Raw genomic sequence first — 16,193 nt, 5'->3', positions numbered from 1 at the left:
AACAAAGCGAGAAAGTGTTGAGATGTGTAAGCCGCGTATCCGTGCGTTCAGTGCTCTGTCTGTGGTTCTCTTCTGGGAATGGGCAAGTGGTGAACTGGATTTTGGGCGAGGATTGAGTGCTTGTGCCCAAACCTTACCCACAGTCTGGGCAGATGCTGTACAATGGAAAAGGAGCCTGGAAAGGGGCAGGTGTGGGACCTGCTGTCCCTCCAGCTATCTCCCGCCTTATTACAGCCTTGTTTGATCATTTTCTCGGGAATTCTGGTGGTTTAAAACATTCCCTTGTTTCCAGTGATGGCAGCCAGGCCCCCACCTGCCCCTGTGGGACTGAACAGGCCCTTCCTCAGTGTCCCTCCTTGGGATGAGCTGGTTCTGCTCAGGTCTGTGTGTTTATCTGTCACCTGGGCTCCCTCCCAGCTGCTGATCTCTCAGGTGTAGTTCCAGTCCATGACATCCCTTTAAAACTACTGAGTTCTTCTCTCAAGTCCCTGGCAAATGGGGATTTGCAGCCTGGGGGGTTATTGCAAAACAGGATCTAGTGAAGGGCTTTGCAGGAGTGGTTGTGCACCTGATTGGTCATTTCATGTCTCCTCTAATGAGGGAAACGTGATTAAACCCCGGTGCTGCTGTTGTGCGTCGTCCTCGAGGTGTGAGACAGTCCCAGTGTCACACTGGAGTTACTCAGTGGTTGTACTGGGACCGGGGCAGGTCTTGTTGGTCAGGAACAAAAGGGAAAACTTTTCTTTGGCATCATTAATATCTTTGCTTTGTTAGTGTATCAATGTCAATTTTTGTCATTTGCTGCCTCCTGCACAGTGTGTTTGCACTCTGTGTGAGACCAAACTCTCCCGTTTTCAGGATTGAGACAATCCTGGCATATCCTGAGCGGGGAGGGACCCACAGGATCATCCAGCCCAGCTCCTGGCCCTGCCAAACCCCAAAATCCCACCCTGGGCACCCCTGGCAGCGCTGTCCGAGCTCTCCTGGAGCTCTGGGGCTGTGCCCATTCCCTGGGGAGCCTGGGCAGTGCCAGCACCTCTGGGGGAAGAACCTTTCCCAAAATCCATCCTAAACCTGCCCTGGCACAGCCCCAGCCCTGCCCTGGGTCCTGTCCCTGTCACAGAGATTGGAGCTGTAGCCCTCAATGAGCTCTGACCTCAGGCTCCTCTCCTCCAAGCAGAACAAACTCAGCAGCTCCTTCATGGTCCTTCCACACCCTTCCCCATCCCCATGTCCCTTCTTTGGATGCTATCACCAACCCAGAAACATAATTCACATTTATATGTTTAGCATTCTTGCGTTTCTAGTGACCTGAACTTGATAAAACACGATAAAACCCAGTGAAATATGACTTGGATTTCTAGGATTTTTTTTAGGAAGCTGGAACGTGTAGATGCTTTTGCATGGTTACCACACAGTTCTTTAATGAGAAGATGCCACATTTCTGTCTGCACAAACCATGGAGTTTGCTTCCTGGGGACTTTGTAGGTGAAGAGCTGCAGCAGGAATGTGTCCTGAGGGGCAGCTGGCCCACGGCAGGGTGGCATTTGCACAGCTGCTTCTGTGGCTGCTGGCGGGCGCGCTCTGCCCAGCGTGGGCGCTCCCGTATCGGATGTGACTAAGGACATCCGTGACCTGTGCCTTACTGACTGCAGCAGCTCTTGGCATCCTCTGGTGCCTGCCAGCAGGGACTCTGTGGCCAGGTGCTGTCATTGTGTCCCTCACTGCATTTTCGGTGCTCAGGACAGGCGCCAAAGCTGCTCGTGGCTGTTGCTGGTGCCTCCCTCCTTCCCTTCCAGCTCATCCTCTTGGTCTGAGAGTTTTGTAATCATCACTGCTCGTACTCTTTGCTCCAGATCGTCAGAAATTTGCAGCGTTGAGGGCGGAAATACTGAGAGTTGAGTCTTGAGAGCTGAGCCAGGAGAGCAGCACCTCTGCCATGGGCAGATTTGGGCACGTGGACAGAGCTTGAGCAGCTTCCAAGAGGCCTCAGCAGCTTGCGTGCTGAGCTGGGAGGAATATGAGTTGCAGTGTCGTGTTTGGAGTCCCCTGTGAGAGGATGTAGGGATAGACTGGAGTTTTTGGTGACTGAGGTTTCTTTTCTGTGGCAATAATTGTACTTGGCCACATAATTTCAGTTTGTTACTCACCTGTGGTTTGTTCTCCTGGCCTGTTTCCTTTCTCTCACTACTATGATGTCACAGTTATCTTCAGCAGAGGCTCAGAAATAACTAAATTTGAGATTAGATACCTAAACTTCAGTTTAGATTAGATCCACAGAAGGAATCCTTCCCTGTGGGGGTGGAGTTCTCTGTTCCAGCCCTGGCACAGGGTGCCCAGAGCAGCTGTGGGTGCCCCTGGATCCCTGACAGTGCCCAAGGCCAGGCTGGACAGGGCTGGAGCAGCCTGGGACAGTGGGAGGTGTCCCTGCCATGGCAGGGGTGGCACTGGGTGGGCTTGGAGGTCCCTTCCCACCAAGACCCCCCTGTCCTTGTTCACCTTCAGTGTGTACCAGCACCAAAATGAAATTGGTGTCACCTTCTCTAAACTGGGAGAACGGAACACCCCGAGCTGTGGGGAGATGGAGGGGCTGTAGCATGAGGAGGGAGTGTCTGGAAACGAGTCAAGAAACTTTAACAGATTACATTTAGCTACAGCAGGGTTAGATGTATGTAAAATATCTTGCTAACTGTGTTAAACCAAGAAAACCAGCAGTCAAGTTCATAGAATTGCAAAACTCCAGATGAAAGAGCTTGTGTGGCAGTTACTCTTCTCTTGCAGGATGGTTCCTTCTCTGCAGTCACTGATAACTAACGAGGTGCTGTGAGCTTGTGAAATGACAGGGCTGCTGTCCCTGCCTGGGAGAGCCGAGCACAGCCCCTGCTCCCTCCTGCCCCCCAGCCCCAGGCAGCCCCGGGTGCTGAGGCTGTGCTCTTCCCTGGCTCTGTCCTGCAGGAATCCAGGTTTATTCTCTCTTGCTCTAGATGCACTACTGGGGCTGTTAACTCGTGCTGGTTTGGGCAGTGCTGGTGCTGGCTGAGGTGAGTGTGTGCCGTGGCACAGCTCCCTGGGGCTGGGCTGGCCAGAATCCCGTGTTCCTGGAGCTGGGGGGTGTTTGCCTCGTGCCCTCGAGTCTCATTTGGTGTCTGCCATCTCCCCACGCTCCCAGACTTTTACAACTTGCCAAGTTTCTTTCTTCAGCTCTGCGTTTCAAACCCCTCTTTTCCCTAACTCGGTCTTTTCTCCCCAGTGTTGGAGCTCCTCAGGTTGTCTTGTCTCTTGTTCTTACTCAGTTCATTAATTCTTGCTGATGAATGTAAAACCTGGGTTATTAACTGCAGTAGCACCAGGTACCAGCAGGAAAAAAATCTCCTTGTACTCCATACTGGAACAAACATGGAATAAGGGAAGTTCTTGCCCTGAAGTCTTGAACTAATTTTCTTCTGTTAACAGCTCATTAAGAGAAATCTTCCTGCTCATCTTTTTATGGAAAACAACACCTCATGGAGCAGCTCAGAGCCCCCTTTTACTGCCTGGTGTTTTTTCACAGTTCATCTCAGTTGTTATTCATATCACAACATTAATTGATAAATTACTTGAATGTGCTGCTTTCATGTTTTATAATTAAACAAATAGAGTGTACTTTTACTAATGTGTAATCCTGTAGTGATCATGTTTTCCAGGAGAGCTGTTTTATCATTCCATCTCTCCCTGTGTGCTCCTCTGCAGTTTGTCTCTATTCCCAGTTCTGCACTGGGAGCATTGAGAGGCAGGACAGTGGTGTGGATCTCTTTGGTGTGTTTGCTTCTCAAGGATTGATGTTCCCACGTTATTTGCAGTTTTCAAGAGCAGCTTTAAGTTTGTCCTTTGGGCTGGAAGCTCCCCTCAGCTTTGCAGCTCAGTGGGTTCCTCATGGAGGGGCAGGAATGAGGAATGGTTGTGCTCCTCCTGCAGCTCATGGCCTGCCTGAGGTTGGGAGGCATCAGAAAAGCTCTCACACCAAAGCAGACCCCGAAACTTTAAACTTTTCCAACTCTGTAACCTTTGCTGTGTGTGTGTTAAAGTGAGAGGGCAGCCAGGATCTTTGGTGTCACTTTGTCATCTCCTGGAAGTGGGGGCGAGGCTGTGGTGCCTCACTGTAGTTGGGTCATAAATCACTTTATTGACAGATATTTTCCAGTTTAAGAAGAAAATAAAGGATGTTTAATTTGCAGAACCAGACAGTGGGAAAACAGGGTTTGTGATCAGCGATGAGTTAAACTCCTGAGACAGAGGAAACTGTTTCCACTTGTCCTTAGCTGGGATTCTAAGATTTCACCGAGGTAAATTGTTCCAGAGCAGATATTTCCCTCAACAGTTGGTTCCTGTGGAAATTTCATGCTGTTGAACATTCAGTTTTTCACTTCATTTTGCTTTGCAATTCCTAATGTTCACTTTCCTTGGTGTGATCCTGTTGAAAGTGTCTGATTTTAAATGAGTATTGGATATTTATTTTGGTTGTGTGATATGTTTTTATATAAATTAGGCTTCAGAACCTGTGTACTCCCATGTATTTCCTCATTCCTGCTGACCTGACTATAAGAGCTCAAACCTGATCATAATTTGTCCAGCTTTGTGCATTTACATGGAGGTTTGTTTTTTTTTTTGTTTCTGCATTTAATTTAATTTCCAAAAGACGTTAAAGAGATTTCAGTGATGGAAGTGCTTAAATGGTTTTAATCAGGCTTTGATGTGCACAAATCATTAAAGCGAGGAGGATGAAGAGATAAGAGTCCACAATTCCCTTTGTATGGTTTGGCTGCAGAGGAACTCGGGGAGGAGGAAATGTTCAGGAAATCCCAGAGGCGACAGGACAAGGGAAAACGGCCTCAGGCTGTGCCAGGGGAGGTTCAGGCTGGAGATTGGGAAAATTCCTCCATGGAAAGGTTCCAGCCCTCCCCAGGGCAGGCTGCAGTCCCATCCCTGCACGGGTTAAAGTCTGGAGGTGGCACTTGGGGACCTGGGGCAGTGGAAATGGTTGGACTGAAGAACTTGGAGGGCTTTTCCAGCCTAAACAATTCTAGAATTCTGTTTTTCCCACAGTGAAGGGGAGCAGGAAACCAAAAAAAGCTACATCAAAGTGGGAATTTAGGTTGTGTGATGTCATGCATTTCGTGGGCTGAGGAATAACCAGAGTTTCTGTGGAAAAAAAAAATAATTTGAGAGATCTGCCAACGTAACTTTCCAGTGTTGCATTACAATTAACATAAGCATTTCCTTATTTAAAGATAATTTTAAAATTGTTTGGTCAAAATCCAGATTTGAAAACATTAAGATGGAAATTTCAGAAAACTGATAATGGGAAACAGGTTGAAGAACTTAAAGGAACATGTTGTAACTTCAGCAAGTCGTCCTGTGCTTTGGCATAAATCAAATGAACCTAATGGAAATTGCTGAGTGAAAAATGCTTGATTTTACAGAGATTATTGTATTTTTGTAACTTCAGGATGCCTTGAAGCACAAAGATTGGCCAAAAGGAGATTAAATGGATTGATGCCCTGGTATTTTCCCTGTCTCTGGGGTTTTTTATGCTCTGAGTTGTCCTCTATGGAGCAGAGATTTCTGAGAGTTTGTTTGTGTGTTCTGAGGAGGTTTTTGTATTTTGGAGTGAGGTGCTCTGTTTGTTTTGGCATTTCCCATGGAACCTTCCAGTTCACCTCTCCCTCTTACTGGTGTGGAGCTGCTGGAACCCCCTGGCTGGGGGTGAAAAGCACTGAGGCCTCATGGAATATTGGTTCAAATTGCCTGGTAAAGTTTGGGATTTCTAGTTAATTAATTTATTTTTAAATTAATTTCTTTAGATTTAATTTAGCATTCTGATGCTGATAGGATAAATTAGCATCGTATTATAACATTGATTTGCCATGGTGGAAGCTGGTGTTTGGTGTAAAGCAGCCTTTAAAAGATAAAGGGTGAAAAGGTTTTTCCTGGAGCAATTGCTCGTGCTGAAAGAGCTCCACTAATTATATTTAATGAGCAAAAAACACAAGTAAGGACTTTGCACTGTGACACATTCTTAGCCAATAATTACCAGAAATATGTTTTAATAGGAGAGAGTTTTAACAAGTAGTCTTCAGCTTAAATTTGTTAATCACTAATAACCTCCTAAAAATGACTTTCTTCAGGTTTTTTCTTCAGTTTTTTTTTTTCTTCAGCTTTTTCTTTTTTTTTTTTTGTTAGTGGAAAAAGTTGCATTATTTCCTGGCCACATGGAGCAAGGTCCATGCTGAATTGGCATTAAAAAATGTTTTTGTTTGTTTTTTCTTATTTATTCAGAGGACTGTTCAAATCCATCCAGTCATGATTTGCTGACAAACTGGAAGCTCTAGATGGTCAGAAATGGGTGTGGTTTAATCTTCATTGCTGTTTTAGAGTATGAAATTCAGATCTCCTGAGCTGCTCAGGGCTGATTCCCTGCTATACAATTTATTTCAATGCATTATTCAGTTTTTAAAAAATTATTACGTGTGACTCTCGCTATAAATAGTGAGTCATACCTTAAAAAATTAATTTGAACTTGTGCTTAGAAAATTCCATTATTGAACCCCAGCTAGGGGTGTCCATCAGTGCCTGGTGCTGTTCAGCTTTGCCCAGCACAGCCTGGGAGCTTTGGTGCTTCCCACCATGGAATTTCTGCTGGAATTTCTGGGGCACTTGGGAGCAGCTTTGGCTCTTCCAGAGGCGTTTCCAGGCTCCAGCTCTGACCCAGCTCGGTGGGAAGTGGCCTCTTGCATGAAGGTTTTGAAACCAAACTGAATTTTGACAGGGCTTTTGCAATGGTTCTTGTGTTTGTCTTTAGCTTCGTGCCCCAGAAAACTGAACCTCTTTTCTGGTGGCAAAACTCACCAAAGGGAAATGTGTTGGTAGAATTCTTTGTACTTTCATGTCTTTTGCTTTAAGGCCACATCCAGAAAAGTGCAAAAACTCCTAAGAACTTTGGGGCAAAAAAACCCAAACATCATTATTATGGGAAAATATGATGTAATTTGTATTAGAAGAGTTTGTACAGCTAAATTAGCATTAATCAACTGTTTTCCTGAGATAAAAGATCCTACACTAAATGCCCTATTACTCAGTGGGGGCAGAAATGTGAATGTTTTTCTCGATTTGCTCAGGGGGATTATAAAGTACAGGTGGCATTTAGTGGGTAGGATGGAAAGTGAAAAGTTTCCAACTTTCCAAGCAATGTTTGTTTGGAAGCACAGCACATCAAAGCTGTGCCTTTCCTGCTGCGTTCCAGCTCCCCTCTGTAGACAGTTCTGGGCCCTTCCTCTCACTTCCAAATTGTTTTGCTCTGCCTGCAGATCTTAAATGCTCCTCTTCCCTAGGTTTTTCCAGAGTTTTAACTACTCTGTGCACTCATCTTCAGCGTGTTTAAATTTGAAAAAGAAAGTTTGAAGGTACCAGGAAGCATCCCAGGTCTCAAATCTGTCATGTTCTGATAGCAGATTTTAGACAAGTAGGAAATGGTGCTGAGTTTGGTAAACCCTTTGCACACAAGTTAGGGCTGAAAACGGGAGGGAAAACTTGTATTCTCACTTTTCTGGTACCCAGAGTTGTGGATTTTGTGAAGTCTTCGAGCTGCAAAGCAATCCTAGAGCTGCTGCAGCTGCCAGTGGGGAGCACTGGCCCTGGGAGAGTCCAGGGCACCCCTTGTGAACAGGTATTGGTAGGGATGCATTGGTGATGATTTAGAAAATGCATTGATGGATCCACCCCGGCGCTTTTGGAGCTTCCCCTGCAGCTGTTCTGGGAACAGCCTGGACATGGATTTCCCTTCAGCCCTCTCAGTTGTTCTGTGGCTCACCCTGAGTGGTTTCCCGTGGTTCTGAGGAGAGTTAAATCAGTAAACAATGAAGTTCTAAATTCTGGTTGCTGCTCCCCAGCATCCTTCTGCTGTTTCTCCATCCCTCACAACCACGCTGCAAAATTATCTCAAACCCTGGTGTTCAGTTGAGTGAGGGGTGCAGCACAGTGGGAACCGTGGTCACGATGGGCAGTCCAAGATAAATGTCTTGTGAGACAAGACAGAGGATCTTCCCCAGGCTGGAGGAAGTGGCAGTTAAACCAGCGTAAAGGGTCTGAGAAACTTTTTCTCTTTTTCTGTAGTTGAGATGGGAGAAGGTTGTGAACCTCAAATGTGATTTTCCCTTTTGCCTTTTCACTCCTGGTTTAGATGGCACCTCATTAAAACCTTGTCTGCTGTTCCCAATCTTACACAGAGCAGATTTATCGGAGAATTTCTGTGAAGTGAATCCTTTCTTAATCCTAATGCCAGAGTTCATAGCACTCAAATGTAATGATGTCTTTTATGAAAGTAAATTATTGGGAGGAAGTCAGAATGATAATGGCCAGATTAATGTTAGATGTCTGAATAACTATTGCTTAATAAAATCTAAATGCCAATTGTCTTGGCTTCAAAGTTTAAGCAGATGAACATGTAGGCACAGGAATTGGGTTATTAAGTTTCTGCCCAATTAAAGGGCAGAAATTTGTTGGGAAACGGTGTTGGAATATGCTTTGGTTAGCCTGTGTGGACATGAAAGGATCGTTTGTGAAAATGCTGAATTTGTGATGGTCCATCTCTGCACTGGGGGAATTGAGGACTCTTCCAGCAATGGAGAGTAGAAAGGATGGAAGGATGTCCTTGTTGAGTGGGAGATGGAATTGAACTGAGGTTGGCTGAGAAGGGATTTAACTGAGAAAGAAAGGAGTGTTCCTGGTGGATGGCTGAGCCCGAGGTCAGTCTGCACTGCTGCCTGGGTGATCTCAGCTGTGGCGTCTCAGGCAAGGAATTCCACTGCCTGCTGAAGAAAGTCCCCTGCTCCTCACAGTAGGTGTTGCAGGATGAAGCAAATGGAAATGCAAAGGCTTGAGAAGGCAAAGCTGAAATCCAGCTTTGCTGAGCAGCAGCAGCTTCACTTCCCTGTCCTGGCTCAGGCTGGTTCTTGTGGCAGGAGTTCATTGAGGCTCCCGTGTCTGATCTGACCTGGAATCCTGACCTGGCCTCGGGGTAGGTGCAGAAAGGACTATTTTAGTGGCTTTGTGCTCTCGTGGTGCTGGTCCCTGAGGCTCTTCTGAGTCAGGGGTGGCACTGTGGCATCTGTGGTGTCTGCCAGGATGGAGCCTGGGCAGAGAGGGGCAGTGGATGGCAGTGACCCTGCTCTGCTCCCTGTCCCTGGAGAGAGGAGCAGGGATCTGTGCTGTCACTTGCTGGGCTTTCCTGTTCCTCCCCATTCCTGAAGAGACAGGACAGAAAGGAGGAGCTGATGTCCTTGGAGCAGCTCTGCTCCCTGTGAAGGAAAAGAGCTGGGAATTAATTTCTGTGTTCGTCAGGGAGGGGGGACCAGACGTTTTCCCTCCTGGGTAGTACTTCTGCAAAAAAAATGAGACATTTAAGATGTGTGGTTCTGCATTTTTAAGGTCCCTTGAGTGAATTACATCAAACCAGTCTTGCAAATTCTTGGATATAAACAGTTTTAAGCTGTTTTAGTGGTATGATTTAAAAATTGGACTTTAAATGGTTTTAAATGAGCTGCACTGCAAGTGCTGAGCTTAGGAATGTCCTCCTTGACTTGGCTTCTAAAATCCAGTTGCTGGGGGTTCACTTTTACCTTAGTTAGTTCTTCTACCCTACCTTGGCAAGAGGAGTGGAACTGGATGATTTCTGAAGTCTCTTCCAACCCAAACTCCATTTCACAGAAACATTTCTTGTTTCTGTGTGCTGAATCTCACGTGTAATGAATGATGCACCCCGTTCTCTTCTGGACTTGTTCAATGAAATGTTACATTTACAGAGCCTCTTTGTGAAGGATCCCCAAGTCCTTTTCCAGTGGTTAGTGCTGATTACAAATGATCATTGTGATTCTTTTACCCACCATTGCTGTGTCTTGGCTTCTCAGGTAGAGATGCTGACTGATCCTGAGGGCACCTGGTATTTGAGGGCTGATGGGGACTCTGGCAGCTGAACTCCAAAGCAGGATGTAATTTAATTACTTGCACCATCACTTGACTGAGACGCTGGAATGAGGGCCATGCTCCACAGAGAGTGCAGTGGAATTTCTCTCAGCTAACGGTGGTGAGGGATTTGTGCTGCTCTGTCTGGGGAGCAGCACAAGCCCAGGCACATCGAGCTTGGTGGGGATTTCTGGGTGCTCCAGAGCCGAGTGGGAAGGAGAAGTGCCTGCAGCAAACTGCTGGCTCTGCCCTCCCTGGGAGTTCTTGTCAAACATTAACAGACCTAGGCCGACTCACTTTGCTGTTTTTTTTTTATTTAAAGCTCTCCCACCCTCAGTACGTACAAAGGTGTTCCCAGACAGCTCTTGGGGCACTTTCTGATGTTCTCCCTGTTGAATGTGCAGTAGGAATTCCTGATGTGAAGGGTGGGATAGAAGCATTTGTGTTTGTATTGTAGGAATGAGAAACATTTGTTTCAGCGAGTGGTGAATCTGATTTATATTTGTATCACATTACCAGTGCAGTTGTATTTGAATTGTGTTCCCAAGAGCTCAAATGAAACCTTGGAAAGAGGGAGATGGAGCTGTGGAAAAGCTAATTCTCATCAAAATAGCTGAGCAAGATGATGGCTCAGGGTTTCCTGTGTTCACCTGTGCAGCCTCACCCTGAGTTATGGGATAGAATTTTGGGATGCTGGGGGTATCAGAACCTTTCCTTTGGCAGAGCAGATCCCACGAGCGCCAGGAGCCATCCCAAGCCAAGTCCCCCTCCTTTGGCATGGAGCCTCCGTGTCAGAACGTGAGGGACAGAAACAGAAAGCTTCATGCTTTTGAGAAGTTGGTTTTCTGCTCTGTCTAGACACATACAAAAACTACTTGAATTCTGTGTAAACTCTTGTTTGTAGTTGTGTTCCTTATTTCAGTTGTAAGACTCTGAAAGTGACTCTGCTGCTTCTGTATTTGCACCATCACAGTTATCCTCTAAACCTGTCCTGGAGAATTGTCCTCTTTGTGCCTTTTTGGGTAAAGCTGTATTGTTTTAGTGGGAAATGTTACATTTTTTTCTCTATTTTTCTTCTTGACCATCACATAGAAAGTGGAAGATTGTATGTACACTTCTGTAAGTAGCTCTTGGTGACACCAGGGCACGTTCCTCTTTGTGTGTCGGTGTTTTTGTGTTAATTTTGTTGTTGCAGGGCAGTTATTTTTCAATGTCTCCCTTTTTGAACAACTCCTCTGGGAGTGCATTTATATTAAAAGCTGACAGAGTAGCATTTTAGGCTCATGTACATGATTTCAGGGCAGGATTTGTGCTGGTGCCCTACTTGATGCCTCCACAAGCTGGGAGAAGTGTCCTGTGCCAGCTCCTGAGATGCCCAGCAGTTGCTCATGATAAAAAGAATATCTGAAATAATCAACAGGTGTCTTTGGATGCAGCGTTAAGGCACCTTCAGGTATTTTTAAATGCCTTCTGGAAACATCATTCCTCGGTACAGGCAGGCTCCCCAGCTCTTTTTCCCCTTCCTTTAAGAAAAAAGGATGAGCTCATGGGAGCTGGGTGTGCCCCGCAGCTGGGTGTGCCCCACACGGAGCTGGGATCCTGCACGTTCCCTCTCAGCCTGTTTATCCTTCCCGGCCAAATGTTGTCTAACAAAATTGGGGTTTCATCGCAGCCAATTAACCAATTAACTGTTTGATTCCTCTTGCTCTTGGAACCAATTGAGACTGAGGAAGCCCTGGAGTTAAACGAGGATGTCTGGAAGGAAGTGGAGGTGTTGTCAGCAGGCTTTGAAGGTGCCCTGCTGGCTGGGTGGGGTGTGCTGGGGTCGGATCCCTTTGGATGGGTTTTGTGTGGAGGTTCCTCGGGCCAGCCTTCACCTTTGATGGTTTTGCCTCACCTCTGGGAAGATGAAGAGGCGCTGCTGGCGCTGAGCTGGAGCGAGGACTTGGCTGCCTGATGTGGTTCAGGGGGTGAGAAGGGTTTGGCCAAGATCCTCTTTCTTTTAACAGCTTTGCCAGGAAAGCTCAGGCGGTGTGGGTGTGCTGGTTGGGGTTTGTCTTCATCTGGAGCTGTGGTTCAAAGTCCCAGAGCTGGGATGTGCCCCCTGCCCGGAGCTGAGGAGAGGGAGGTGGGAAGCAGGGGCAGGCAGCACCAACACTGCCATTGCATCCCACAGGTTATACAGCAAAGGAGGTGATCTCTCCAGCCAGAGCCATGCCCCTGTGGGGTTAGGGATGAACAGAAATACCAGCTGGGGTTTAGGAGGAGGTTGGAAGGAGAAATGCAGGCTGTGTGTGGTCTGGGTGCTGCGGTGGCGCTCGGTGATTGATGTGCCAGGAGCAGCACAGTGGTGGTGCAGGAATACACCCAGGGAGCCTGGATCAGGAGTTTTTGTGAATTCCCTGCTGGATTTCCTGCTCTCTTTCAACTCTTCCTGCTGAGCTGGAGCAGGGGCGTGAGATGTGAAGGGTTTGTTGTGCAGGGAAGTTTCAGACACAGGGACTGTTCAAAGTACAGTGGGACACACTGCAGGAGTGACTCAGACCATGTAGAGTTCAGCTTCCTAAAAATGGAAACACTCGGCTGTACTTTAGGCCTGTTCTCTGATTTTTAAAAAATTTTGAACTCTTTTCCCAGATGTGGAAACTAAGATGCCTTTGACCCCTGCTGCAGAGACATTGTTCTGGCTCTCTCAGCCTGGCTCTGCTCCTCCTTCACACTTTAGCTCAGGCCACCTGGGGAAAGGGGAATTTCAGCAGGATCATCTTGGTAGCATCAGGTACAGGACAACAGGTTCATCTTCACTTCCAGGCCTGTGCAGGGAGGGAGCAGAGGTGCTGTCGTTGTTCCCAGAGGGTGGGGTAGGAGTGGTGGGAACAGCACATTTTAGTGGATATTAAAGGTTTGTTACAACTTCAAGTGGTCTGGAAAGTGAGCTCCTGCAGTTTCCTACCTGCTGGAGGGAATTGGCAGCGATGCTGATCAGCAGACAGCCCTTGGACATCAAAAAACCTCTCCTTGCTTTTCCTGAGCACGGAGCATTTCCCTTCTGGTGGGCTCGTGGCTGTGGAAGATGTGGGTTTGAGTGGGAAGCTGTCTGAAGTACAGAGCCAAGGAAGCCCCACCAACTTCCTCTATTTACACATTTAATGCTGGTGTGATTTTAATAGCCTTGTACATGTTATAGGCGCTTAAAATAGCTCTGTGTGGAGATTGGATGATTAGATACCAACAAGTCTAACTTGTATCACAGTCAAACTATTTGCTCTAATAAAAAATGTAAAAGAGTTAAAAACCCCTAAACTAAATCCCTGTACAGTCAAGGTGACTCCCCATGGGGGTGTTTATCTTTCACTGTATTACAAAAGGCTGGGGAGGAGTGGTTGAAAGTGGTGTCATTAACTGCTGTCTTTGTAATGACTAATTTTACATCGACCTGGGCAGGTACAGCCACATCAGCTCTGGGTTTGCACCAGCTCAGATCTCAAGTGAATTTTTGCTATGTATTTGTATTTGTAATGTTCCTTTTGTGTGACAGTGTTGGTACAAATTACGGTTTTTCTTCAGCTCTGAGAGTTATAGGAAATGTAGGTGCAATTTTAAAAGGTGATACTTGTCTCTGTAAAAAATAGTGAAGGTCTTTGTAAATATTTAACCCTCTATTTGGAAAACAGAGTGTAAAATTCTTTGTTAAGATGATAATATTCTGGCTATATAGCTGTCTATAATTCCTGATCTTAGCGTATTGGTGGGAATGAACCACCCAGAACCAGAGCATTCCTATTCCCTGCCTCAAAATTTGCCTTTAATAGTAAATGCCATTGACTCAGACTGTTCCACTTGGCTTAAACTGCTCAGTGTCTGTAATTAAATCTGGTATTTATCTGTGTTGAAATCCTACACATGTAACAAATTGGGCTGCAGTCTCAAGAATGAGCATTTTGAGCCTCAGACTTCTCAGACAAGTTTGTCATCAATGCCAGAATGATCCCAGGAGTTTTCTGGCCACATTCCAGTGCACAGGTCCCCCCCAGCCTGGATGGCCACCTGGGGTTACAGAAGTTCACCAGCTTACAGGAGAACTGGAGAGAAAAAAGGAGTTTTTCACATAAAATGGGAGTTGTATTTGTGGGTTTGGTATCAGCACAGAGTTGGGTTAGGCCAGTGCTTGTACCTGGTTTGCAAGGCAGGGAAACACAACAAACCTGGTGCCTTAAAAGCATCAAAGATCTCGACTCACCAAAGATCTCACTTTGGTCTGCTTTGGGCAGCCTCTGAGATTTCACTGCTTTCACAGCAATACACAAAGTGAAGCCAAACGGGGAAGAAATGGAAAAGAGGTTAAAATGTTACTGAGGTGAAAAGACTCATGTTTTACAAACTGAGGGATGGGTTGGAGTTTTCTTCTTGGGAATGCACTAGGTGGGTTTGCACAGCTTTCAGAGTCATGCTCTAGCAAGTCATTTATTATGTTTAATAATCAGACAGCTGTCTAAAGACATGAATTAATGACTTTCTAAGCAGCCAACATTTTCATTTTAGATTGCAAATGATGTGGTGGAACATCAGTTTCTTTCCTGGATGCACCTACTGTGCCTTGTGCAGATCAGTAAAGAGCATTTCTGAATCTCCTGATGCAGAGTTTAGCACACGCTGTGGCTGCTCTGTCCCTGGCAGTGTCCCTGGCCAGGCTGGAGCAGCCTGGGACAGTGGGAGGTGGCCCTGCCATGGCTGGGGTGGCACTGGAGGGGCTTTAAGGCCCCTCCCAACCCAAACCATCCTGGCATTCCATGTTAAAGGAGTTAGTGGCACCTTATTTATCATCTCATTTTGTTTACTTTATGTCCCAATGCTGTGTCAAGCTCAGAGGGAATCTTTTCCAACTTTTGTGCGTTTTGCAAGAATTTGATGTGTTTCTGTTAACACAAGCAGCAAGACCAAACTGCAGAGGAAATTCTGTTAAGAAGGGGGATTGGCAGGTTTTAATCTGCATTTTTGCAGTAGGGGGATATGGTCCAAGGCAAAAGGTGCATTATTGCCAGAACTTCTCTGAAATTACTGCTTTGAGTTGAAATGCCTTTTGGGAATCAGGGAGGGAGAGAGACCTGGAAACCACATCAAAGCTTGAGGTTAGAATATGTTGGAGAATGGGTGCCAAAAAAAGGTATGTCAGCACCAAAAATAACCCAAATCTATGGGAGAAGTCAAGCACTGAATGGGTGGGGGGATGGCAGAACATCTGGGGGATGTGGGGGAGAAAAGGTATTTTAGAAATGAATGGGAGATGTTTGGCGTGGGCTGGAACTGAGATGATTCGAGCGGGTGAAGGGGTTTGAAATAGTTACTTGCCTGAGGACTTGGGGTTTTTTTTTTTTTCAATTTTATTTTTTTTATTGCAGCATAAAGTTTCCCTGTTAGAAGGCAGCAGTGGGTTGGGGGTTACAGCCCTTTGGAGGGGGCTGACATTGGGCAATTTTGAGGAATTGTGGCCCCCACAGAGATCATTCCGTGGCCAAACAGGGCCAGAGGCTGCTTGGGGGCACTTAGATCCCTCCTTTGGGCGCTCTCCTCCCTCTCCTGGGCCCTCACATCCCTCCTGCTTCCCTCTGTGATCAGGCCTGATCTTTTTGCTCGTAGCAACATGAACCGTGAAGACCGGAATGTGCTGCGTATGAAAGAAAGGGAAAGGCGAAATCAAGAAATTCAGCAGGGTGACGAAGCCTTCCCACCCAACTCTCCTCTCTTTGCTGAACCCTACAAAGTGGTGAGTTCTGCACCTCAGGAAAACGCAGGCTTTGTAGCAGAAATCACGTGCAAATCCGTATTTTATTTTTATCTGAGTTCTTGTTAGATCAAAAGCTCTTACGGCAACCAAGTGTTTAAGCAGGGCTTGAAAATAAAGCTGGGCAGTCACAGCTCCACTGGCAGATTTAAAATGCTTGGGAAGGGGAGGAACCTTTACAGGGAGTGAGAAAAAGGAAAATAAAACCATCCAAATTTTTCCTTCCTTCACCTTCTATACAGTGACTCAAAGCAGTTAAAGTGTCCATTGTGATGCCAAGTTGCCATTTTTGGGGTGCTATAGCCTGTTGCTAAACTTTCTAACCTTTCCTCAGCGTAATCCAGACCTGGATAAGTTCAGGAAGAGAATGTTTAAATAGGAGATTAATTTTAAATGCTGGAGTGTCTGATATGAC

At 46.2% G+C, this 16,193-nt stretch overlaps 1 protein-coding gene across 1 annotated transcript in view; it reads left to right on the top strand.

Annotated features, from left to right (window-relative positions):
* Positions 1-16,193, top strand: part of AFF4 (ALF transcription elongation factor 4) — a 44,193-nt gene that overhangs the window by 956 nt on the left and 27,044 nt on the right. The window contains exon 2 of the mRNA XM_063413932.1: positions 15,634-15,760. Coding sequence (XP_063270002.1) covers positions 15,638-15,760 — 123 coding nt within the window. The 5' untranslated portion in view covers positions 15,634-15,637. The remainder of the gene's footprint in view (positions 1-15,633; positions 15,761-16,193) is intronic.

The sequence above is a fragment of the Prinia subflava genome, chromosome 16 (assembly GCF_021018805.1).
Source record: "Prinia subflava isolate CZ2003 ecotype Zambia chromosome 16, Cam_Psub_1.2, whole genome shotgun sequence".
Lineage (NCBI taxonomy): Eukaryota > Metazoa > Chordata > Aves > Passeriformes > Cisticolidae > Prinia > Prinia subflava.
The sequence above is the reverse complement of the archived record's forward strand: the minus strand, read 5'-3'. Positions and strand labels throughout refer to the sequence as shown.